At 43.2% G+C, this 24,761-nt stretch overlaps 1 protein-coding gene across 3 annotated transcripts in view; it reads right to left on the bottom strand.

The window, feature by feature from the left end:
• The window catches only part of GABRR1 (gamma-aminobutyric acid type A receptor subunit rho1), a 32,996-nt gene extending 11,849 nt beyond the window's left edge, over nt 1–21,147 (bottom strand). The window contains exons 1-4 of one of the 3 annotated variants that reach the window (XM_042803559.1): nt 20,844–21,147; nt 6,519–6,572; nt 4,663–4,769; nt 3,220–3,287 (exon numbers count right to left, since the gene is read on the bottom strand). In XM_042803559.1, coding sequence (XP_042659493.1) covers nt 3,220–3,287; nt 4,663–4,769; nt 6,519–6,572; nt 20,844–20,965 — 351 coding nt within the window. In that variant the 5' untranslated portion in view covers nt 20,966–21,147. Of the gene's footprint in view, nt 1–3,219; nt 3,288–4,662; nt 4,770–6,518; nt 6,573–6,686; nt 7,169–20,843 lie in introns of those variants that run through there. The other 2 variants (XM_042803557.1, XM_042803560.1) reach the window with 2 other exon arrangements.
• Nucleotides 21,148–24,761: the final 3,614 nt, after the last annotated feature.

The following is a 24,761-nucleotide window of genomic DNA, read 5'->3' as shown; positions in this document are numbered from 1 at the left end:
GCCACTGAAACCTTTTTGACTCCGTATTTGACAAAAATGGGATTTTTTTGCTCTTTTCCCCTACATATCGTACGCTTAAATCTGATGTATGCTCCTTCTCTTTGACCTCTGTTGTATTTGGAGTCAGGTCTCAGAAGCACATACACTTGGGTTTGCCTTTTTCCTTATTTCAAAGGAAGCCCTCATGTATCTGAAGATAAGATCACTCACAGCTGTTTATAAGTGTGGTATCTTTGAGTGCAGCATAATATATTGCCCATAACCGGAGGGAAGTGCCTAAAACCGACCGGTCTTCCCTGGTGTCTGAGGTAGACGAAGCCGGATAGGGTTTGGGTGGGGTTTTTTGAAATTATTTGACATTTTAATTTTTTTCCATGACACTTTCCAAGCATTTTGAAATATGAGGGTTTCTGCAGTCTTTTTTTTCAGTAGAAGTGATTTGTTAGTTGCAGTCTGTGCTATTATTACGGTAGAGGCCGATCAAATTCTTGGAAATGCTTTATACAGCATCCAACTCAAGCTCCCAAAGCCACTGGCCATGGAATTTCTTCTTTTTCATTTGATTCATTCTATAGCATTCTTTAACATCTTTTCCCTATATTCAACTGTAAAGAAGATCATTCTGGGAAACCTTTCACATTGACTCCTGTGTGTTAACTTGTCCTTTAAACAGTAATAAATTGACAGACATTTGTTCTTCAGTGAGAAGTCAATGCCTCATTTTTTCTCACAAAGTTACATTTATGGTTGCTGTGGAAAAATCAAGTATTGTCAGCTTTCATTAGGGAAGATCTATTAACAGTAGTTTTAGGCTATTAAACTGGGAACCACAATATTTTATAATGCATCATCTGAAAATCCCCCAAGCAACAACCATATAATATCTCCCTCTTCTTTTGGCCCATTTCTCAGAGACGCTGTTAACTCTCCCATTATGTTTGCAAATTAATTTCCAATCCTGGGTAACAATCTGGTTTTTAACTTCTTTTCATTTCTCCTCCAGATAAAACAGCTGCCCCACACATTCTGCAAAAAGCTTTGTCCATTTCAGGGTCACTGGCCCATAATAGATATTTATGCATTTTTAAATTGATTGGACAAAAAGAATCTGATTTGTGACATCCTAATGAAGCTTTATAATGTCCTCTATTATTTTACCACTTTCTTGCAAATAGTTGGAAAGTAGGAGAAAAAAAGGAAGGTTTGATATATCTAACTCCTCAAGCTTAAATTTAGTACAGAGTGAATATCCCTGCCACTGATGTCTCTTCATTTAAAAATCAAGCAATGATCTCACAAAGCACCATGGCCTTTTTCTATAAAGCCACATGAGTTAAAAATAATTTATTCTGACAATATAAGGTCTGCTCCATCATTATTTTGCAAAGAGCCAAAATTGACCCTGAGTGGTTTTTTACACAAGGCAATATGGTGTTTTTCCCATATTGCTGAGTGTTGCAGCATGATGTTACATGAGGAGCCAGGGCAGTACTTAAAAACCAGGGAAGGTTGTTCAAAATCATAATGCTTGCTTAAGAAATGAGTGGGTTTGTTGTTTTTTTTGTTTGGTTTTTTTTTTTTTTTTTTCACTTCAAAATCCTCAATGTTAAGTTCTTTCCCTTTGCTTTCAAGCCCCAAAGCTTTTCAGGGGCTTTCTGGCCACCTTCACAAGCTTCCTCCTCAACCAGAAGGGCTGGGACCATCCCGGGAGAGGCACAAGATGGGCATTGCCATGGCTGGAGGTCAGGTGCTACCAGACACAGGGGGACAACTGGAGGGCTCCCCAGGGCTGGGGAGAATGTGCACCCTGATGTGCCTCAGCTTTGCAACCCTGCAAGGTGGACGGTTGACTGCAGATACCCCGGCCCTCTCAAAAGCTGAAATAGCTGCAATGAGAAGAGCCCAGCGCACAAGCAGGGTGGCCACAGGACTCCGGCCTTGCAGGCACACAGCCATGTTCCTGGCTTAGACACGGGGAGAAGGTTGGGCACAGGCTCTTTAACCCCATGGCTGTTAATTAAGAGCACAGAGGAGCTGGGTCTTTCTGTGGAAGATTCAGAGCTGTTTGATACGTTTGTTGAAAGAACAAAACATTTTGAAAAGTATTCTGCACTGGAGTGTGATTTTTTTTTTTTTCCCTTCCAAAGCAAAAGTTGAGCTGCTGAGAGACTCTGGGGATGCTCTAACAGGGTAGGTCTGACAAGCTCCGGATTTTGACAGGGTGAATAAAGTTGGTGTAGGTCTTGCATTATGCCTGCAGAGCCATCTCCCGTTCCCCCACTGTGGTCCTGCTCTCCTGCACAAGCTGTTGTTTGCATGTCATGTGTGCATGTAAAATCTTCTCATGGAAAATCTCCAGCAGAAATTATACCTTACTTTCAGCAGTGCTTTGTGATGAAAAAAGCTCCTCCAGCAAAAATCTTCAGGACCAAAATCCGCACCACGTCGAGAGCGTTTGAAAACTGACCGTTTTCACATTACTAATTGCATGGTAGGAAATGAAGGACGAGAGACTTAGTAAAGAATTTAGCCTGTGCAGACCACCAGCATTAGTCCTGCGTGCCTCTGAAACCCTACTTCAGCATCAGTGTGAAAATACAGGAAGGACCAGCAGAGCCTTATGCTGGTCCCCAGCATGCAGCAGGGGTGATAAAACTGCTAATGTGCCAAAGGCAAGTTCTGGAGAAACATCTCCCCTCCAAGCTCATTCTGGCTGCCCTGTCAAGCCCAGGATATACCGGTCTGAACCAGCGTTGTTCTCAGGATGGCTACATGGCTTCTGGCTGGGAGCTAGCTGGCTCTCAACCACCTCAGAACATGGCCAAAGCGAGACTGTCTGCGGTATACCAAAGTGCCTTAAAACTAAAACATTAATTGGTCTTCTCGGAGCTTTTAAACATGTTATCACTTCTTTAGAAAATGTAAAAAAGCCAAATCCTTTGTATCATTTTGTCATAGAGAAAAGAAAATATCAGATTTCTTCCCTCTGTTTCAAGGGAGATGAAATGGTAGCACGAGGTCAATAGGAGTAATTGTTGGCAGATTCAGATCAGACCCAAATCTGCCTCACAAAGTCTGTGGAGTGTCCATCCTTGGAGGTTTTCAAACCCCACAGACACAAACCCAGGCAGCCTGCTCCAGCCAGCCCTGCTCTGAGCAGGGGTTTGGGCTACATGGTCTCCAGAGGTCTCATCTGACCTTAGCCCTTCTGTGACTCACCATGTCCACCTCAGAAATGCTGTCCAGACTTTCAACTTGAACATCCACCCCAACAGGAATTGCAGGGCCTAGGGGAAAAAAAAAATTAAAGTTGACAAAGCATAAAGTACTCCTCTGGCTTTCATATCTTGGAAGTAAAAATAGATGCTCAGTCTGAAATAGAAAGAACAGTAAACCAACTGAAAGAAGAAGTGATTTGAATTAATAACAAAAACCTCCTAACAACAATAAAAATCAGCAATAAGACTGACCTATTACTGACTTTCCCTTTTTATTGTGTCATCCTACATGTGTTTCTTCAAAATTTAAAAGCACCTTCAATTGCTTTTAGCTCTAGCACTAGGGTCCAGGGCTTGCGAAAAGGATGCCCGGCAGAGCATCCATTCACATGGAGAGCAGTGGCAGCACAGCTGATGGAATGTGAGACAGTTACTCGGAATTTCTCCCTCACTTCTGCTCCCCTCTCAGGCAGAAAACACCCCTGAGAGCTACTCCGCACATTTGGCTTTCACATCACTCAGTGCTCAGCTGTGGAGAAGACAGTGTGATGGGAGGGGATATGTTGCAGGACACAGGCATGTGCCACTGAGCCTGGGGCTCCCGAGGGGAAGGATCCAACTGTGACCCCGCATAATAGGGGTTTTGATCTTGTTTCCCTCCTCCAGGCTTTGACTAGCCCCTCATATACCTCTGGCAATTACAGTACAGGAGATCTGTCAAGATAAATAATGCTCACATTAGCAGACTGCTATGAAACTGAAACCTTTTTAAATTAATTGAACATGCTGGTATTTGGTATATTGAGCACTTAGCAATAAAATCTTCTTCCATCAGAGTATATAATAGTATCCTGGATTTGAATGACCATCTGTCAGCCAGAAAGGGTAGATAAATTACAACATTCTCTAATCCGATGGGCTGAAAGAAAGGGTGTTCTGCTTCATCCATTTCCCTGAAAGCTTAGGTTGCTCTAGCACACAGCCACAAAACTGTGAGCCAGCATTAACACATGGCAGTCAAAATAGTTTCTTTTGGGTTATACATGAAATGGCCAGGTCAGTAAGCATGTTATGTGATTTGATTATGCACACACACCACCATAGTAAGAAAAAGTCTTAGAATTTCCCCATCATCCAGGAATAAACATAAGGTGTATTCGCAAATTTTTATCAGCAGAAAGTGTCACTGAATACCAAGAATATTATATTGCCTGTAATCACATTTCCATGTCTTTGACTATGCTATTTGCTCATCCAAGGAAGAAGGCTATTTCACTACACCCCTATCCCCCCAAGCATGTCATGAATTCACAACACAAAATAACAAAAATTTGAGACAGAAAAGGCTCCGCTTGTCAATCTGCTTGTTCACCTGAGTATATGCTACAGTATAAAGAAGTGACGGTGTAAACCAAGAACAGTGACAAATGTACACATTTCATACCTCCAAAACCTGGTCTCATGCTGAAGTCATGGTCATCTATTCGCAGCAGCTGCTCTGACTTCATCAGGGGAGCTTTGGTGATGTCAGGGCTTCGTTTTAGGATTGGGCTACCAGGAAGAGAGAAGCACAGCTATGAGCCCTGAGCAGTGCCTGTGAGAGGTACGGACTCGCTTCGCGCCATGGGCCCTGAGGCCATTTACCCCGTAGACCATAAGCATGCGATTGCTTGCAGTAGTTGGCAGCATGTCATTAAAAAATTATTCCTGCACTAAACATACAGCTTAGGCACCTGTAATAACTGAGAAAACCTCTGACACTGAAAAAACATTTGTTTGGTGACTTCTTGCCTCTGTAAAATTATCTCTGCTTATAGAACAGTTTGGAGACAATCATTCAAAAGTGTGGGCTGGAGGAACAGTGTGTGTGGATAAGTGAGGCATGAGGCCAGGAATTAGTGAAAAAAATATATCAAATAAGCTACTGGCTGTTGCCCAGGAACAAAATGGAGAGAGGCTGGGAATCAGGCCAGGAGGCAGGCCATCCCCTAACTTGGGATAAAATGATTACCTCCTGTCCCAGATTTCTAATGAGGATAAAAAGGAGCATTAAAGACTTGGGAGGTCTCTGAGCATTAAAAAGCCTGGGAAAGTCATTCCAGAAGCTGTTGGAGTTGCACTAAATGCTGGGAAGAGGATGCTCTGCTCCTCCTCAACATCCAAGGTGCAAAATGCTGTTCAACGCCCCAGTGCTTTGGCTGGGATGGTGGTGGCAGCAGCTTCTCAGTTGCTCTACCATGTAGGTGAAGCCTTGCTGCCCTCAGAGCCAGCTGCATGCCAGCTGCTCAGATGGCAGGAGGGCTCAAAAATAGGAGGAAAGGTTTTGCTGGTTCTTGGTTTCAGAAAAGATGGCATGCCCAGAGAGGCACTTGTCTGATTATACACACAAGACAAGTCAGAAATAGATTAAAGGAAAACAAGACAACAAAGAAACTTGATGGGGAATATGTTCCTGAGATAAAGCTCCTCCTAAATGAGACTGCTTAGCCATGCTCTATTCCTCATAGACCCATGGGCAGCCGTACCATGAGAAGCCAATTCAACAATCTCCTAAGAGACCAGCAGTGTTATCAGCAACTCTTCTCTCAAACCCTGAGCTTTATCTGGACTAAGGAGTATCTTAGAAAGATGCTCAGTTTCACTTCAATAATTTCTAGGAGTGGCAAGTCGTCTACTTCCATCGGTGATTTCTTCTAGTCATAAATTATCCCTCAGACATTTTAAAATGTGGCCCCTGCTTATGCTTTAGATTTAATTCAGCCCCTGAAAGACCTCTGGCATTGTGAGCATGCAGGAGGCAAAGTTTATACCCAGCTGAGATGGGGGAAGCGATATTAGCAGGTCAATGGCAAAACCTTCAACATTTGTGAGGAGGCTTGAGCATGTTCAGAAAGACACTTTACCATGCTAAGAAAGACACTTTCTCCCTGGCAGTGGCAGAGGGAAGGGCGAGCAGTGTGTTGGAGAGCCGGTGGAGGGGAGCTCAGCTCTGCAGAAGGGATGCTCGGAGGGAAGGTGCCTGCTCCCACAGCACAAGCAACACAGACTGTGCAGCAGCGCAACACGAAGCCCGAGGGGCTGTGGTGAACGACCACGGCATCACACCTCACCTCCGTGAGGGTGCCAGCCGACATGGCTCCCTCCGGGGTCCCCCTGGATCCCGCTAACGGCGTGACTCCTCCCGAAATCCAACGGGTATGCTCGAGCGGTGCCCCCTTCCCCTGCCACAGCCTCCACCCGGCCACGGGGATGGGGCCGGCGGTGTGGGCCAGCAGCAGCCGCCGGGGGGGTTTCGCCTACCTGCCTTGCTTGTGCACCTCGCCACGGGCCTCCCGGCGCTGCCGCTGCGGCTGGCTGCACGGAAACGACACGAAAAGGGAGAGCTGAGAGAGGCGGCCGCGGGCACCGGCGGGGTGAGGGCATCGGGAGGGAAGCGCGGTGGGAAGCACCGGACCCCCGCGGCGTTACCTTCTGTCACGTGTGTGAAATGGCTCTTGGCTTTTTCCATCCACCTTTTTACCAAAGGCTGGTGTCAGGCTGGGCACGGCGGAGGGTACTGAGGGTGGGGGTGCCGAGGGCTCGCGGCCAGGGCACGGCAAAAGGAGGGGAGCGATTATTTTTGTGAGGTGGGATGCCACTGGGTTTGATTGCCTGGCAAAGGACCCAGGCAGGCAGCTCGGCCTCTGCCAGCGCCAACCACAGCTGTTCCAGCTACTCACCAGAGGCAGCTGGGCATTTTCATGAGAGGAAAATCTTTTCAAAGTATTCCCGGGGGAAAATAGGTAAAAAAAAAATGTGGAAATATTTGTTTCTGGTTTCATACTGTCTCCCAGCTGGCTGTCAGGAAAGCTCCTCTCAGGTGTTTTGCCAATATTTTATCATTAAATGAAAGAATATTGCTTTTAGCAAGGTAAGTGCTAGCTTGAGCAAAAGTAACATTTTAAACATTTAACAGTTCTAACTCATCTTTGCTTAAAAGTTAAAAATAATAGCTTCCGTCTGTAATAAACGATAACTCTAACCAACTCTACTAATTAGACTTTTTGCCCATTAACATACATTTCAAATCCATCTGTAGAGCTTTACAGCAGTAAAACACCTTTTGCAATAAAAAAATTCCTTTTGTCACCACTCGAGCACCATCGTCCCTTCAGCAAGCGGTGGCAGAACCCCAGGCCTTACAGGATGGTTTTTCCCTGGGCTGGGAGCTCTCTGAAAGCCAAGAGAGTTGGTAGGAAATTCATCTTTCTGCTGCCACAGAGAAACACACAACCTCCTCATTGCCCAGACTTAGGGTGGGCACACTGGTCTGTATCACTGATTCGCCTTGAAGCGAAATGTTGGCCAAGTGGGATCGAGTTTTTTTCAGAATCTGCTCTGTGCTTTCCAGAGGGAAGGCTGGGAATAAGCCCACAGGCAGATCACTGTCTGGGGCAGCCTTGGGCCATGCAGCACCATTGCTATCACAAGGAGCAGCTTCTTTGGAACTGCTTAGACCTGGGCATCATGCAACAAAATGCACTTGCAAATTCAAATTCACTTTCTGGAGTTTTCTGCCTTGTCAGTATGCCCTTGGGCTACCACTGACATGTCTCACTGCTGTCTGCTTCTCATCTGCTGTGTGTCAGGAAGTAATTTGATGTGTTTTGGGGATAAGCAGATTCTGGCAACAAGCTGACCTACTTACATGACTTTAAAGTGCCCTAGTAAACTCTTGGCTGTTCAGGAATAACGCTGGTATTCAAACAAGGATGAAGCAGTCCATGTTCTTGCAATTCTTAATTTTCATTTCTGTTTGTAGAGCTTATCTAATGCTTCATGTTGGCCCTGGCCCTATCCTACCTGTTGAGGGAGACTTCAAAGCATGGTCATCAAGGATTTGTGGCTGAATACTCCCCATCCTCTGCACCCACCAACCTCAGGTGGTTCCTCTTATTTTTTCCAGGTGATTCTTCACTGCCTCTGAACTAAACTTTATTTCCTTATCAAAAACCAGCATAAAATTTCCCCCATACTCCAGTCGCTGCAGGGGACTGTGATCATTTGTGCTTTGGTTCAGCTCCTTCATTTATTTTTGCCAGTCCCATTCCCCTTGTCACAGCTCTGAGGTTACCAAGCCTCCCCCACTTTCCTGCCTCCTCCTGTGGCAGCAAAACATTTTTTACCTGTTGCCAATCATTCCCCAGTCACTGTGATTTGAAGCCCCATTTCTTTCTGCTCAATAAATAGCTTTTCTGGTCTGGTTCCTGGGGAGTGCTCTGCTGGCTAAGTGATCAATGGCAGCTCCATCATGGGACCCCATGAGCCTGCCCGTTCTGGCTATGAATTCATGGCAAGCTGCTGCAGCATCCTCTCATGCGTCTGCTGTCCCTGCACATTTGTGGCAGACAGCTGCACTCACGAGATTCGATCTAGACATTGCTCACAAATTTCTCAGCGCAACTGTTTGCCACTGTGGCCACACAGTGTGACAGTGTTGCTTCTGACTTCTCTGGGCTGTCTTTAAAACTAACTGATAACTCCTGTGGTAAAATATACTGAATAGTGAACAACCCTTTTTTTTTGCCTCCCAATATCAATATTTATCTCCTAACAGTTACAGTGCCGAAAGGCATTTCATGGCTCATGAAGCTCACTGAGATGCTTTATGAAAAAGCAAAAATTGGAGCAGAGTGTCATTTATTCACAGTGTTCCCTGTGCATTGCTAGAGTAGCTCTCAGGCCCCTGATGACAGCTGGGGCAATGCAACCTCTCCAAATTCATCATTATTCCCCCAGATCCATTCACTGCTTCAAGGGATCAGGAGATGCTTCTGTCCCAAAGGCTGATGCTTGCTAGGGCTGAGGGGGAATGAGGTGCCTGAAGCTTAGGATGGATAGCTAGGGAAAAAAAAATTCAGCAAAACCAGATTTCCATCACTATCACTACAGACACGAGGCAAAAAGCAATTACTCTTTTTTTAAAAAAAAGCCCGAGATTTTCTCTGGCACTTTTAGTCCCTATAACACGGCAAAAAGAGTTGCAGGATTAGGGATAACCTTATCTGATTTTCAGAAATGTCAGTCCAACCATGACATCTGAAGATCCCAGCAGGCATTTCCAAGTGCCCAGCTTCCCAGGACGTGTGCCAGAGGAGTGTCAGGTCCACACTTAGAGTGTGCACCAGGAAACCCACAGTATTCTTTATCTTTGAAATAAGAGCTTTTGGAAGCAACCACAGCAAATGTGAACAAATGGGTAGAAATCACTACCCATCCTAGCATTTTAGTTTGTAATTACTTACGCAGCATATACTTCCCAACTATAAACCATACTGTCTTTTCTCTATGGGAGGTAATATACTTGTAGTAGACACTAACCTATTTTATACTCTTACTACGATAATCCCATTAGGATCTGAGCACATTTCTTCCTCGAGGAGTTAAATCAAAATACAATTTCAATTATTCAGGAAAAAGCATGATCCGATGTATTTTCCTCAAGAGAAAAGTCAAAGTAAGCTGCTGGGTCCAAGGGATGACATCCTTGAGGAACAGTGCTGGTGGGTTTGACAGACTGGGCTAACACTAACTTTATTATCAGATTTCATGAAATTCTGGGACAGTCTGTTCTCTCCATCCCTTATTAGGTCTGCAGAGAGGATGGCAAATCAGAGAAGAGATGTCAGAACAGATCCTGTCTCAGGAAACATTGTTGAGATGTGGCTGTGGCATAATCTCTGTCTCCTCAGTTGCTTGAGTCATCAGCAACGTTTTGGCCAGAGGCTGTGGCTGCAACTGACCCCAGACCTCCTACTCTGAGTGGAGGTGCCTGATGCCCCAGGAAGCCTGGCAGCCGGCAGCTGGGGCAGAGACACCCAGGGTGCCCATTTCCTCTCTGCTCATCTCATGCCTCAGTGATGCCTCCACCCCTTCTCTGGTTCAGAGACTGTGGCCTCTCCCCCCCTACCCTCTGAAACCACCACACACTTAATTTTGTGAGATACAAGCTCTGCAGCTCACGCTGTGCTGCAGTGCAGCCGATCCACAGCCTCTCCTACCACTGACGCAAGGCAAGGGAGGGTGTGGAGCTTGCTGAGCCAGTTTTTAACAGGGATTTTAATTGGAAAGTAATGAAAGTGATGAAAACTCCCTCATCCCTGCCAGACATGCCATGGCACTTGGCTCTGGGGTCCCTATCCCTGGGTGGACACTGGTGGGCCGTTTATGCAGTGCCTCCCATCCTGCACCCCCTGTGCTGCACAGCCTTCATGCCCTGTTGGGCAGGGGAATGGCAAGAACTGTGTTCTTCTCAGTCCACCCATAAAATTATGGCTGGGCAAGGCCCTAACAAAATGCTGCCCGAGGCAGAAGGACCAGGAGAGAGCAGCAGAGGCAGCCCAACTCCCTGCAGGGGACAAAGCCTTGGCAGGAAGGACATGGGATTGGCAAAGGTGTATTGGTACTACTAAAGAGCTGTCAGAAGTGTAAAGGTCTTATTAAAGACCTGTGCCTAAATATTTGACTAGTTTTTGTTTTTCCCTCTGTTTTATGACCAGTTAGTGACCTGGGTTCATATTACATCAACATTATGTTAAAGGCAGAAACCAGGTGGGAGGCGCTGGTCCAGGGAATGGGGGACGTGCAGGAAGGGTCTGGGGATGGTATGCACAAACATCCAGGTTTCTGCAGAGAAGAAGTAGAGCAGAAGCAAAGAGATCTTAAATTGGCAACAGAGCCTACGTGTTGGATGAGACTGAGGAGAAAAGAGGCTGGATAGGCAGAGATGGGGAGGGAGGGGAAACATTGGGTAAGGCCAGAGGAGAAGATGTCAGAAGGAGCAGAGAGGAGACATCAGGCTCAAACGGTGCCTCATCACTGTGTGGGATGATTCCTGGGGCACGGACACCCCCAGTAGTCCTGTGTGAGCAGGGGTGTCCCCTCACTGTAGAGGGGTGCAGGACAGAGATGCTGCCCAGCTCCTGGAGATGTATGAGTATCACTGGGCTTAAGAACCTCACAGGCTATGTCCCAAAGGAAGGAAAGAGATTTTGGGGCAGGGGGTTCACAGAAAGTTCCCCCCCATAATGTGCAAATTAATTAGGAAGGCATTCTCATCAAGCAGAAGATGCTGGCGGACACACGGTGCAGCTGGTCTGGGTGAAGACTGAGAGGCAGTCCAGAGCCCAGGGAAGTGCTTTGCAGGAGGAAGAAGAGTGAGGTAGATAAATAGGGAGAAAAACCACCCAGAACCTGAGGGAGAAGAGAGCAAACTTGAAACGGGAGGCAGCTGCTCTTATCCAGCGACATGCACTGCAGGAGATAGCATCCACTGTGTAACATACTAATTCCCAGGGATAATGTACCATAGAAACCCACTAATTTGTACGCAGATTGAGAGAGTTACAAAGCTGTGAGCTGTAAACAAGCCACAAAAAACTGAGGAAAATTAATCAGAAAATGTATATTATCTTGGATTTTGGCATGCCCTTGTTTGTTTCTAATTATGTTGGGTCATGTGTCCTTATGATTAGTAGATTTAAAGACAGTGAAGAAAGGTGACCCATTGCTATTATAGATGGTTAAATTTATGAAAAGAAATGGGGAAAAGAGCACTGTTTTTGATGTTCATATCACAAATTCTGAGAAACAGTAAGATTCAGAGATGTTCTACCATCTTATTTTTGAGTGATACAGAAAATTCAATAAGAACCCCATTTTAATCCAGTATTACTTGAATATAGATCAATATCAGAATATAAAGTACACAGAAGCAGGAGACATATATACACCCTTTACATTTCACACTCCCTTTGCTTTTTGCCTGGACATAAACACTGGCAAAAGAAAAAAGATGAAAGAAGTCTACACATATTGAGTATTCACAGAAATAGTCATGGCACCTGAGGTCTTGGCACTGTACCTGCTGTTGCAAAAATGAAAGTTCCCCTGTTTGGCAGAAATCGCATCTAGCGTGTGAGTGTGTTTGTTGGGTTTTGTGTTATACAGGTTGAAAAGAAGGGTCAGAGAGAGAAGGAGAAGCGTGACTGAGGACTGGTCCTGTCAAATGAGGAGAAGTCAGGCACGGTGCCGGGGCTCACCTAAGTGAAGAAGAGAAATGGATGAAGAGAAGGGGATCAACTAATGGGGCAATGCAGAACGTGATGAAAGGTTTCAGGTCTGCCTCAGCCTTCGAAGCAAAGTTAACTTGTAAGCAGATGTCAGCACAGTGCCTATCAGGGAAGGGCATGTTAAGGAGTATTTAGATAAATTGGAGGTATTTAAGTCAACAGAGGCTGATGACACTTCCCTGGGAGCACTTGGAGTACCAGCTGTTACAGCCTCTGAGCTGTAGGCAGGTGCCTCTGAGGACTCCTCACAGATGGGCAATGCCCATAAGAGAGGATGAGGGTGAACACAGAACCTGTTTTTAAGCAGGGGACAAAAGAATGATGTTGGAATTTTGACATTTGCAAAGAAACTGGGACAAATTCATGATCCGATTGTCTGCACCCCCCGAGGGATAACGAGATTATAAAGATCACTCAATGTGAATCTTTGCAATAATTGACGTCAAACCAGACTAATGTCCTTTCTGACAGTGTAACTGTCCACCTTAGCATAGGCAGAAGGAAAAGTAGATTGGAGTGAGGTTTTTAATATTTCATTACTAAACTAGAGAAGTACATTTGAGATGAAACTGTCACTTTAAGCATGGTTGAAAGACCATGGTTAGAGTAACTGCCATTACTTTGCTGTTGAGAGACATTAAATGACATCTCACGGATTTCATCCTGGAAACTGCTAGTCAATATTCTCAGTAATAAGGCAGATGACAGAACTATAAAACTCATGCATGACAGCATGCTTGAAAGAGAAACAGACATTTTGGGGTCTAGGATCAGAATTCAAAGCAGCTTCAACACATTGGAGTAAAGGTCTTATATCAGTAAGATGAATTTCAGTAAAAAAAGTATACAAAGAACTGCATGAAATACAGATAAATAATTGTACAAATGCAGAATGGGGAGTAACTAGCTAATTATCAATATTACATTTGTCTTTGTTCCTTACAGAAATCAAAGCACTTTGCCTTTATAAGGGCAAACAAAAACATGAACAATTAAGGAATTTGTTTGCGCTACAAAAAATACAGAATTGTAACAATTCTGCTGTCGAAGCAATGTTAAGAAATATTCATATTGACACAAGACCAGAGTCAGATTTAAAGTAAATGGACTGAAGAGTAACAAGTCACCAGGCTTTTACCCAGAAGAAAAACAAGTAAGGAACTGTTGAACTAGCACTTAAATTATCCTTGTTGTCACAGGAGTGGAAGCTGACAACTTTCCACTTCTTTGGAAATAGAGCTCCGACTGGACTCTGAGAAGCTACAGACTACTCCACTGGACAAATTAACTACAAAGATAGTATAAAATACCAATAGTAGATACTAGATAAATATAGTATATATTGAAGAAGAGTGAGAGGCAGTTTGACTTTTTTTGAGGGATTTTATGCACTATAAATATAATAGACTTCTCTAAAAAGTCAGTGACCTTGTAGACGAGGGAGACCAAGTTGACACAGTGGACCTCAATTTCCAAAAGGGTGTTGAAAGGTCCTTTCCAGAGACTTGTAAAGAAATCAACCAGTCAGAAAGAAGGAAGTTCCCCACATGTGTATGGTTACAGAATAAGAAACAGAGGAGTAATAGAGAGTTTTCACTGTAAAGAAAAGTTTTCAGAATAGTCCCATGGAAAACTATGATAGGATCACTGTTGTTCAATAGCTTTATACATTACTTGGGAGAAAATAGTAATTACTGTCAACAGTATTTACTGAGGATATGTAACCATTCAAGGTAGTAAAAATCAGAATTATGGATGGAGAATTACAGCAGAATATCATGATGACAAGTGACTTCAGAAAAATTCAGTGTTAGTAAATTCAGAAAAGTGTACACTGTTTTGTACTTTGTATTTTTAAATTTTTCCATTGTACTTTCAGAAACAATATTAAGATAGCAATGGCCTCCAAATCAACTGTTCCTTCTTAGGAAGTAGATCTCAGTATCATTGTGGCTATTTCTTGGTAGACATCAGCTTAATGCTCTACAGCACTCAAAAAGACGAACAGGAGGTTAGGCGTTATTGGGAATGGAGCAGTAAACCAAACAGAAAGTGTTTCAATGCTTTTAGTAACACCAAGGCATGTCTACATCTCACATATCCAGCACCCATCGTTGGAAAAAACAGAGCAGAGCAAGAGAAAGGAGAGAGGTCAGAGGTAGAGGGTGCTCCCAAACATCCTGAGCATGGCTTTCTGGGTGGGAAGCACTAGAAACCCAAGTGAGTTTGGAAGATGACCGGGCAGTGTTTAGAAGAAAGACCTGAAGGCACATTTCAGAGGTGAACACAACCCCAGAATCAGAAAATCAAACAATTTATATGTACGCAGATGGGAGGAAACTGCTTTGCAGCATTTTGGGGTTTGATTGGTTTTTTTATTGTTTTTATTTTTTTTTTTTTCTGGGCTGCAGATAGGATTTCAAAGCCTGTTATGTCTCCTCACACCAGCTCATAAAACATGTTGAAGTAATGGTGGGCTAGAAGACAGTATGAAGCTGCTGATACTGAACAAGTTACATGGTGGCAACACTGACTGGAGATTTTATCGTCAGTGGCTTAGTAAAGTGTCTCAGTACATGGGTGTATGAACATAGCTGCAGAAGTGCCGGTAGAGACTATGTTCTGCCATGAATCACTTGAATAAAGATAGGAAGCTATTTGAAGTGTAGACCCAAAATAGCTTAAGGATAAAAGGAGGCTGGTGATAATGATGAAAGTAGAAAATACAGTTTTCAGAGCATCATCATTTGCAATGGTAAGCAGAGAGAGGACACTTTTGGCTGGGTTGTGAGAAAAAAACAGATTTCCAAGGAAAGCTGTCGTGAGGGATTGCAGCTACTTGAAAGAACAACAGGGGTGGAAAGGCAAATGAGAGAAATAGCAAAGCAATAATGAAAAATAAGTTAATGTATAACAGGATAAAGAAAATGAGCACTGCTGGACAGAAGAAAAGGATATCTGGAAAGTGGAAGAAGTGGTAATACAGGCAGTGGCATTAGCTGCTGGAGTAGAGAGGGAAGCTACAGAAAAAGACAGAGTTAAATCAACAGGAGAAAACTTGGCAGAGCTGTGTGACAGGAGCAAGATGTGTTTAGGGGCAAAGAAATGAGGCAGGTGAAGAGGAGGGTAGAGAAAGTCAGGGATCAAAAAAAGGAAAATAGCAAGCTGGAGGAGGAAGCTTGAATGAGGTAAAGGAAAGGAGTGAAGGAGATGGAGGTGAAAGGAGAAATGGAAAAGACAAGTTAGCAACAGGGGAGATGGAGAGACTCCAGTTGTGTTGGACTGAAGCCCACACTGGGCCTCTTGTCGCTCTCCTGAGACCCAGCACTGCTGGTGCAAATGATATCAAGCCACAACACAAACTGCTGATCCTAAAAATCAGTGCCTTGGGAGCTGCAGGTGCTCAGCGCTCCACTGGATCTGTCTTGCTACTGATAATGTGCTCCTATAGGCAAAGATTTCAACAGGCATTTTACAGGCTTATTGTGCACTCTGAAGATCTGATCTAAAGACAGCTTGCATTAGTAAGCTTTGTTCATGCAAATAAATGCTTTCAGGATCAATCCTGAAGATAAGATACAAGAGCAAAACTCTAGGACAAGAGAATGGCTTAAGTATTGCTGGGAGGTAAAGGAAGAAATCCTGTTAGGGATGAATTCATAAGGCCAGAGAAAGCATCAGGAGGACAAGAAGATAGGAGCTGTCCTACATGTAGGAGGCAGCCTCTGTGAGAGTACCAGGCTATCCATGCGTGCTTTACAGGGTGCAGACAGCTCACACACAGTGTGGCCAGGATACGGAGGAGCTGACAACACAGAAGTCCTATCCAAAATCAACAAAAGAAAGGGAAGGTAACTTCGATGTTGCAAACGTTCAGTATGATGCTGAGCCTTTGAGAAAGGACCAGGAAGGAACCATGGCCAAAATGATGCAGGGTGGCTCCCATCACTTAGGAAGAGTGTCACTAATTGTAATAACATCTGAAAATGTCATAAAGAGAAAGATCTTTGGCCACGAGCAAGACCCTGTGATAGCAAATCCATGGCTTATTGTAGAAGATGCCATTCAACTGCTGTGAAAGATAGCTCTTACTGACAGAAACATGGACAAGGAGCTCTGAAGGAGCAGAAAATGAGCTTCTATTTGAAGACCAGAGTGAGGCAAAATGATTATAACACGGCCAGGGAATGGTAGGGACATGACTGAAAACATGAAGCAAGTCTCTTAGCTAAGATTAAACAAACATGATCCATAGATCTTGTACAGTGAAATGTCTTCTGCTGAGAGTTGTTTCTCTGAAAGGTGGTTATAATGCTGTCCAGAGAGATTTAAGTGTTAAAATAGATTTTTTTTTTTTCCCAGCAGTTAGCTCTGGCAGAACAACCTGGGCTCAGCTCCAGGCCCATTCTTTTCCTGTTGCTCATCCTCTCTAGCAGATTCTACAAGTCTAATTAGCAACACAGGCTTTGGCCCTTTTGTTGGCATAACCATGTTGTGACCTTCAGTGACCCTTTGTATCCTCCTAGTGACACCGGTGCAGCCTGGTGGTTTTCCAAGAGCCTGAGCAGTTGGGAAAGCAGCAGACAGCCCTCTTGTCGGTGCTTCGGATCTCAGCTCCTTCCTGTAGGAGTTTTGGCATTGTGGATTTAACAGGAGTAAAAAGCTTTGCAAACCCTGCAGGATTTGCACATGGCTGACTGCAAACTGTGAACAGGTCTGCAAGGTGAGAAAGGTTTTATTTTTGTATTGCTGCTCTTTGAAGTGAAATTCCTTTGAGGTGATTTGTCGTGGAGATTGGCAAAAATAAGTAGGTGAGTCACACAGACATTTTTACAGAGAATTACAGTATTGGAGGGCTCTGTAATAAGTCCCATGCAATAAGGCTATCTACTTTGCTGCTTTAGCTGTGACTGTATGCATACGTTGACCTACACTTATTTGCCACTTGCTTGCCACACTCTGCACTGTGTCCCAAAGCCTCATCAGTTTTATTTAAGGAATTATTTGGTACCTTTTGTGAAATTCCTGTCACGCAAACCCACTCCCCAAAAGACTGTGGTGTATGCATGAACTCTCATGGGGAAAACCATGCCTGTCTGCTCACCCTTCTTCAGGGTTGCAGTGTCTCGTGCTAGAATGGCTGCCTTAGAGTACCAGCAGTGTCAAAAATTGTGGCAGAGATGTCTGACCCTGCAGCCCCCCATTTACCCCATTCACCATATCATCTAGAATGCAAAGGCTGGGGGCTCGGTTGGATTTGAGCAGGTGAAATGACAAGTCCTGGGGCTGAAAACTGTGAAGCAAGTGGTGAGTTTTAATTTGAAAGCAGAGTTCAGAGCAAGTGAGTCGTCTCCTTGGAAGCAACTAACGCTTGCAGAACAGCACCGTTGAAAGAACCAAGCTAAAAGCCTATTTATTTCCTCTGTTAGCTGTACCATGAGCATCAGGAGCAAGGCTGCACACGTCTGTCAGGGACAGCAGGATGCTGGCAGCACACCCAAGGTGGCAGGTCTCTACAGCAGGTGCCTGCACAGCCTGCCAACACCGGTGGTTGGTGCTGAGCCCTGGCAGTAGGGCAAGCAGATGGTCTTGTGCCCTAAAGGGCTCCTGGAGGCTAAGGAGGCCATGGGTGCAAATCAAGCCACCCCGGGCATCCTGTGGTGATGTGGAGCCAGCCTTTTCCACTTCAAATAGATTTCCCCCATCAATCTCCACTGAGGCCCGTGGGTCTCTTCAGAAGGTAAGGGCTGCAGCGAAGGGAAGGATTTCCGTCCTGGTCCTTACCACAGGCTTTATGGAACAAGAGATAGCAGTGCTCAGAGAAGAGTAACAAAGTCAATTGCTATAACTTATTCTTCTGCATGATGGATATTCAGGGCTGAGTGTTGAAGGGAGGTGAAAAAAAGTCAGTTACAAAACCTTCAGGAGCAATCTTCGCTGCAAGCTTTTTCTGACGTTAGATAGCATCCTCCCTTGCTCTGTTTTTCTTCCAGAATCTAATTCTGTGATGGAAAAAGGCATTGACTTTGAAATACAAAGGAACCGTGCCTTCTTCAAAACTGTCTTATATGATCAGCATCTTAACCTATAGGGACCTACATATGAGAGCGAAGAGGACTGGCTGTACCTCTAAGACGAGGTTTCCTGCCATGTATAGATGCCCGGTCATGTTGGGCAAACTTGATCTCCCACTGCAGGGCTGCTATGGAGACCATGACCACAGTCCCAGGAGGTCAACAGGAGTAACTGCATACAGCACCTACATGAGGGCTGTACAAATACTGTATCCAGTCTTGATGTCAAACCCGAAAAAGCAGTGAAGGAACAGAGGAAAACAAACAAATGGCTGAGTCAAAGCTTGGGAAACATCCTACACTGAGAAATATAAGAAGCTTAATCTTCTGAATATATCTAAATGGAGATGAAAAGGGGGATTGATCCACCAGGAAATACCTGGCTGGAGAAGAGACAAGCTAGAATAGAACAGGAGTAAATGGATGGAAGCAGAAGTTAAAAAATACTTGCAATTCTATTCTGGGCTTATTTGACACTGAAGTCAATTATCATAAATTAGGAGTTCTTCGTACTATTCATACAGAAGGCTTTGTTGTTTGTGCTTAGCAGGAAATCAGACAATGACAATAATCATCCTTTTTTACCTTACAAAATATAAGGCAGTTAAAAACATTTGTCTCTCACAGCCTATCCCATCACAGGTGAAAGTGAGCACTGCACTGGGCACCACGCCGCTGATGGACAACCCTACAGCCACACACCAGCCTTGCTCCTCTCTCCCCCTCAGCCCTCCTCAGCATCAGTACTGCTCTAATGATGCAGAAATAGTCCAGAGATTACCTCCCAGACCCAGCTTCTCAGAGCTGCGACACCTCGGGGCTTTCTGATAGGCTTGTCCTGGTGCAATTACACCGTATACACAAAGCACAGGCGAACAGGCAGTTCCTACATTAACTGAACAGGTATTTCCTTTCCATTTTCACATATTTTTAACACTCTGCTGCTGTGATTTGTTATATTATCACTTAATTGCACTGACACTGTTAAGAATTTGGTGCAGTGGGAATTTTCATTAAAGATGCTAAACAAGAACATGGCTATGTGTATGCATTCTTCTCTGCTGGATGCTTTTCAGCTCAAATGGTGGTACCTTACTTCTCACACCTTGATTTTGCTACAGCCAGCATATCACCTCTGCTGCCACTGTCATGAAGTCTCAACGAAAATAGAGGTTTCATGGCTGTCTTGCATCCATACAGTCTCTGGTCACGCATCCCCTTGGGGCTGATCATGAGCAGAGCCCCAGCATCCATTTTGCCAGATATACCTCCACGAATGTGATGTCACTGCTAAAGCCATTTCCTATATATAAAATGGCTCGTGGACCCCCAGGTGTCAACCAGGTCGCTACAGTCACTCTGTAATGTAGCCCTGACTTGCTACAAGGGGCTACAGGAAAACAAAAAGGCACTGAACTTTCCATCCCTTCCACCTTTCAGTCATTTTTCCTGAAGGCTTAGAGTAGTGGTTTGAATTTCCCAGGACTGTGGCATTCCCACATTTCCATCCCCATACACTTTATGGTACTGATGGTGCTATGGAATCATTACAGAACAAAAACAGTGACTATAGCAAAACAGAAACAACATAGGTTTAGTCTGTCACAAGCAGAAGTACACAACATTTGAAAAGAAAACTATGTGTCTGCTATATTCTCAAAAAAAACCCAAAGGATTTTTCCTCCAGATGTACCTTGCTATGTGTCTGAGTATAAAGATCCTCATACAAAGTTCCAAATATTCCCCATATAGCATATAGGTAATCAAAACTCAGTTGTAGCAAAAAACCTTCCTCAACTCAAAACCTCCTAAAATGGCTGTCCACAAAATAGTGGGAGAAAAATGTCACATAGTCTTTTTGTAAGAGAGAAGGAAAAAAAAAAAAAAAAAACCAAACAATATTTTAAACAATTTTTAATATCTTAATTCAATACACTGCATGTTCCTTCTGTTTCCTCTGATGACTGACAATAGCCTTGAAGTTTGCAGAAAAACTTTAATTTTTTCCTCTCAAAAGCTCTATAAAACAAATGGTATGGGAGTATAAAATAAATTCTGAATGTTTTCATTTGAGATCTCAAGTCAATCTGATCTTCAGTGAATGCAACAATCCTCATGGACCTAAATTTCCTCTCCACTTTCATGTAAATACTCAACCACATTTTAATAACAATAAATATAAGCATATGCTTCTTTTTTTGCACCCTTTAAAACTTTAACATACCTCACAAACCCATTTTTGGGGGAGGAGCAATAATTTTCACTGTAGAAAATGTAATAATATTTGTTCATTGGCAAAAACAGCAACAGAAAATATTTTTGACTGAACGATCACAATCTGCAAATGCAAACTCTAGTTATCTGTTAGTCATTGTATCTTCACCTGAAACATTACATTTCTCCAAACTATAGCTATTTGAATGTAAAAAAATGAGACTCACCTGCCTTTTTTGTATACATCATGTATTTCTTTTCCTTGTCGGTGGGCTCTGCATTCAGTGGATAAAACCCATCCCCACAACAGGAGGAAGATGCTAAAATGCATTTTACGGACAGTCAACATGTTACCTGAAGGTTCTGTATCCAGAAATAGTCCATACAAGATGAAGAAAACCAAAATGTAGATCCTGTTCCTCTTTTTAAGACATTATCGGTCTGATCATTATTGGAAGGATGTTTACTCATACAAAAAATCATCCTGCAGTATTTAATCTGGACAGTGGGGAAAGCAATTTCCACTAAACCTATAAATCCTTCTACGTCAGATGGCAGGGATTTTCTAGCAGTGTGGAATTCACGTGTTCTCAGAGAACAATTTTTTTTTTTTGTCCAAACAGGCTATTTTATTAATTGGTTTAAATTGAACCCTTTTCAAGTACCGGTGGGATATGGCATATAGATATTTCTGCCTGGTTGACCAAAGTAGTGCAGCTGGTCAGACAGGTGTCCTTAGTCGCTCTTTAATCACCAAACTTATCTATGTAACAGTGATGTTTGTTACAGGCATTGCAATAGATTGAAAAGTGTTAATAAATATGTATCAGTTTCCAGCAAACGCTCATTTCCATTTAGCTCTATCAAAATACACCAGTATTTTGATCCTGTGTGCTTTTCTACATTACTTTAATATACAGTGGTACTGTGGCTGGAGTGGTCAGTGCTTTCAGGACTTGTGTCACGTACCTCACTGCTCCACTGAGCAGGGTCTCTGGAAAGCATCCCGGTGTGCAGAGGAAGGGGGGCATGAGAACGGGAGAGATAACTCTTCTCTCTGCACAGGGCTGTTTGGGGGGATCTTGTCGAAGCAGAGCAGCAAACGCCGGAGCTCAGGGAGCTGGTGTGCTGGGTCTCATGTGTCTGACAAAATCCTCGCTGGTGATAAAGAAAATAAAACAGCATGGGCAGAAATACATGGTCGAGCCAGCCACATTGCCCATCTCTTTGGAGCTCACCCCCTCCCTGCATAACCCACAGCTCCGTGTTTACTCTTCTCCTCTGTGCTTCCCTCCAAGGCCTTACAGCTCTGGTCCCACTTGTGCCTTATCATGGAGATGTTGCCCCGTGTTCAACAGACAATGCCAGCCTTGTCCCATCCCTTTGCTGACAGGGCTCTTCTTCTGCCCGTAACCCATGGATCACTATTTTAGAGAAGTTTGTCAAGTCACCCATCTTTTTTCATGAAAGCCCTTTCTAAAAACCCTGGGGAGCAGACCTCTACCTGGTCTAAGCTTCTGTGGCTTTACTGACTTCAGTGAGCATTTACATGGCCCCAGGATCCACAGGAACAACACATTGAAAACCACTGAAATGTCATTCCATCAACTAAGATTCAATTTAATGATTCGCTGGGCTAAAACATTTCTTACACAAAGTCATGCGGGCTTCAAGAGATGGGTAATCAGTCACCAGCAGTTGATTGCAATGTTTAATCGCTGTTGTACCCATCTTACCTTTGAAAACTATCTGCATTTATTTTCCACCCATTCACATATCTTTCTCAAGAAGAATTAAAAGTACCTTAATAACTGTTCTTTTCACATGTGCTGATATTAGATATACTCTTCTCAATCTTTGCAATAATCTATATAAAGTTTTATGATGTCTTTCATCAAATGAACTCTTTCTTCTCTTTGAAATATGTTTTTGTTACTTCATACACATCACTAAAAAATGCTAGTCCCTTGCTTATGCCCCAGAGGGGTAATGGGGATTGACAAGCAATGGATAACTATGAACTTACTTAGCTGCCCTGGAAAAGCTGGAGTTCCCTTGGTACACATGAGGGGTGGGAAACATTCATCCTCTCACTAACAGAGGGATTTTACTAAAAGAAGATATAGAGAAGGCCAAAAAGTGTGTTCAATTCCCCTTGTTTGTATTGCTGCTCATAGGAAAGTTCAAATATGAGCAATTCATAGAAAAATCCTGGAACAAATAGTCAGACAACTTCTAAACTCCTGGAAGAAAATGACTGGATGAGGGATAGACATGGGCTCATGAAGAACAAACATATTGAACAACCTTCACTTCTTTCCCTGACAGGCCATCAGGCTTCATATCTTGGGGAGAAGCAGTAGATTTAGATAAGCTTTCAACACCATCTCACACAACATTCTCATAAGCAAGACAGGGAAGCATGGTCTCCATGAAATATTTCTAGGACTGGTACAAAATATTGCTGGCTTTAGGTTGGTTTAACTTGCTGTTACCAAGAGCAGTTATCCCTGACTCAGTACCAACATGCAAGGAAGTAACAAGTTTTGCAAATGATCTGCAAAGAAACTGTGAACCGTCCGGGTGCATAACCCAAAGTCTAGGCTAGAAAGGGTAGAAATAGCACAGTATATGTCTTCAGGTACGTAAAAGTTACTTCAAAGAGAAAAATACTCTGTTCCAAATGGCTGTGATATACAGAACAAAAAGTAACAGGCTGAGAGATTAGTAAGGGAAAAATGAGGTTAGATACTAGACTAGATATTAGAAATATTTTCTAGTGAGGACAAGGAAGCATTGCAGTATATTACATGGGAAGAATTTGTAATTGTCAACATTAGAAGTAACTAAGGCTGATTTTGTTTTAAGACCAAAGGTTAGACTATATTACTTCTTGGGGTTACTTCCAGCACTATTTCTTTCTGATTTTTTCTGAAGGAAAAATGGTGGAAAGTTGGCATATGAGAATTAGAACAAATGTGAGAAATTCAAACACCCAGGGAAAAGATAAAATATGGCTATGTGCCTTACATATGAAAAATAAAAGAAAACAGAAAAATTGAACGAAATATGTTTTAAAATATTGTCCTCAAATATGTCTTGTGTAGACAGAGAGTTAATTTTGTTTGCTTTCTCCAGGAGAACAACTAAATATTAAAGATATAGCACTCTTTTCATTCAGTAGAAACCCTGGGGATACCAAACAAGAAAAGAATTAATAATTTGCAGTGAACAGTATTTCAACAAGTTCATCTGTTTTTACAGTTTGTACACTGTCTATGAGCTGAATTCAGTCTCCTCAAATTACTTTATTATTTAAGTTTATCAGCTAACATATTTGGGGGGATGGTCCTAGGGATTTGTGTAAAAATATTTTACATTTGAATTATTATTTAGTTTTATTTGGTTTGATAATCCCTCAGCATTTTTTTTCTGTTCATCTACCAAATGAGTGCTCACTAATATAAAATTAAACATACACTCTGTTTTCCAGATTCCCAACTAGCAACAACATAAGTACTAACCTTCCACCCACATCTGACAATATTCACGAGATCTTGGAGCAAATTTTAAAATGTCAGTTGAAAGCTACAATACCATTGACTTTTCTAACTTTAACACCAGTTCTACAGATAGGACACAGCCATCTGAAAGTGAAACAATTGTGCCAAATCCCTCATAGACAGTCAGGAGCTGGTCCAGGAACAGATCAATCAATGTGGATGGACCATAGAAGTGAAATCAACTGAGCAGTGTTGAGTTCTGCAGTAGGAAAGGCCAATGATTTCCTTTTTACAGCTGAAGCCATCTTTCCTGGAATGCTTTTGTGCTTGAAGCCATATACTGTGCTTATTTGGGTTAGAATAGGACCTGAATGCAAATGATAATCCATGAAAAAAAAAAAAAAACAAAACCAAAACAAAAACAAAATCAAATCACAAACGTCTCAGGCAGCTGAAACAAATTATATTGAACAGGAAAGGTAAAAAAAATTAGAATTCTTCCTCAAGCAGAAATTAATAAGGTTTGAATCCTTCATGTTGAAGGGCAGTCCCCAGCAGCTCTCCTCATGCCCAGCGACTTGGCCTCTTCCCAGGGGTGCCACCCCCAGCTCCTGCTCAACACCACCAGCTGGTGTTGCTTTC

The sequence above is a fragment of the Tyto alba genome, unplaced genomic scaffold (assembly GCF_018691265.1).
Source record: "Tyto alba isolate M040663 unplaced genomic scaffold, T.alba_DEE_v4.0 Super-Scaffold_40, whole genome shotgun sequence".
Taxonomy (NCBI): Eukaryota; Metazoa; Chordata; class Aves; order Strigiformes; family Tytonidae; genus Tyto; species Tyto alba.
This window is presented reverse-complemented; position numbering and strand designations above follow the sequence as displayed.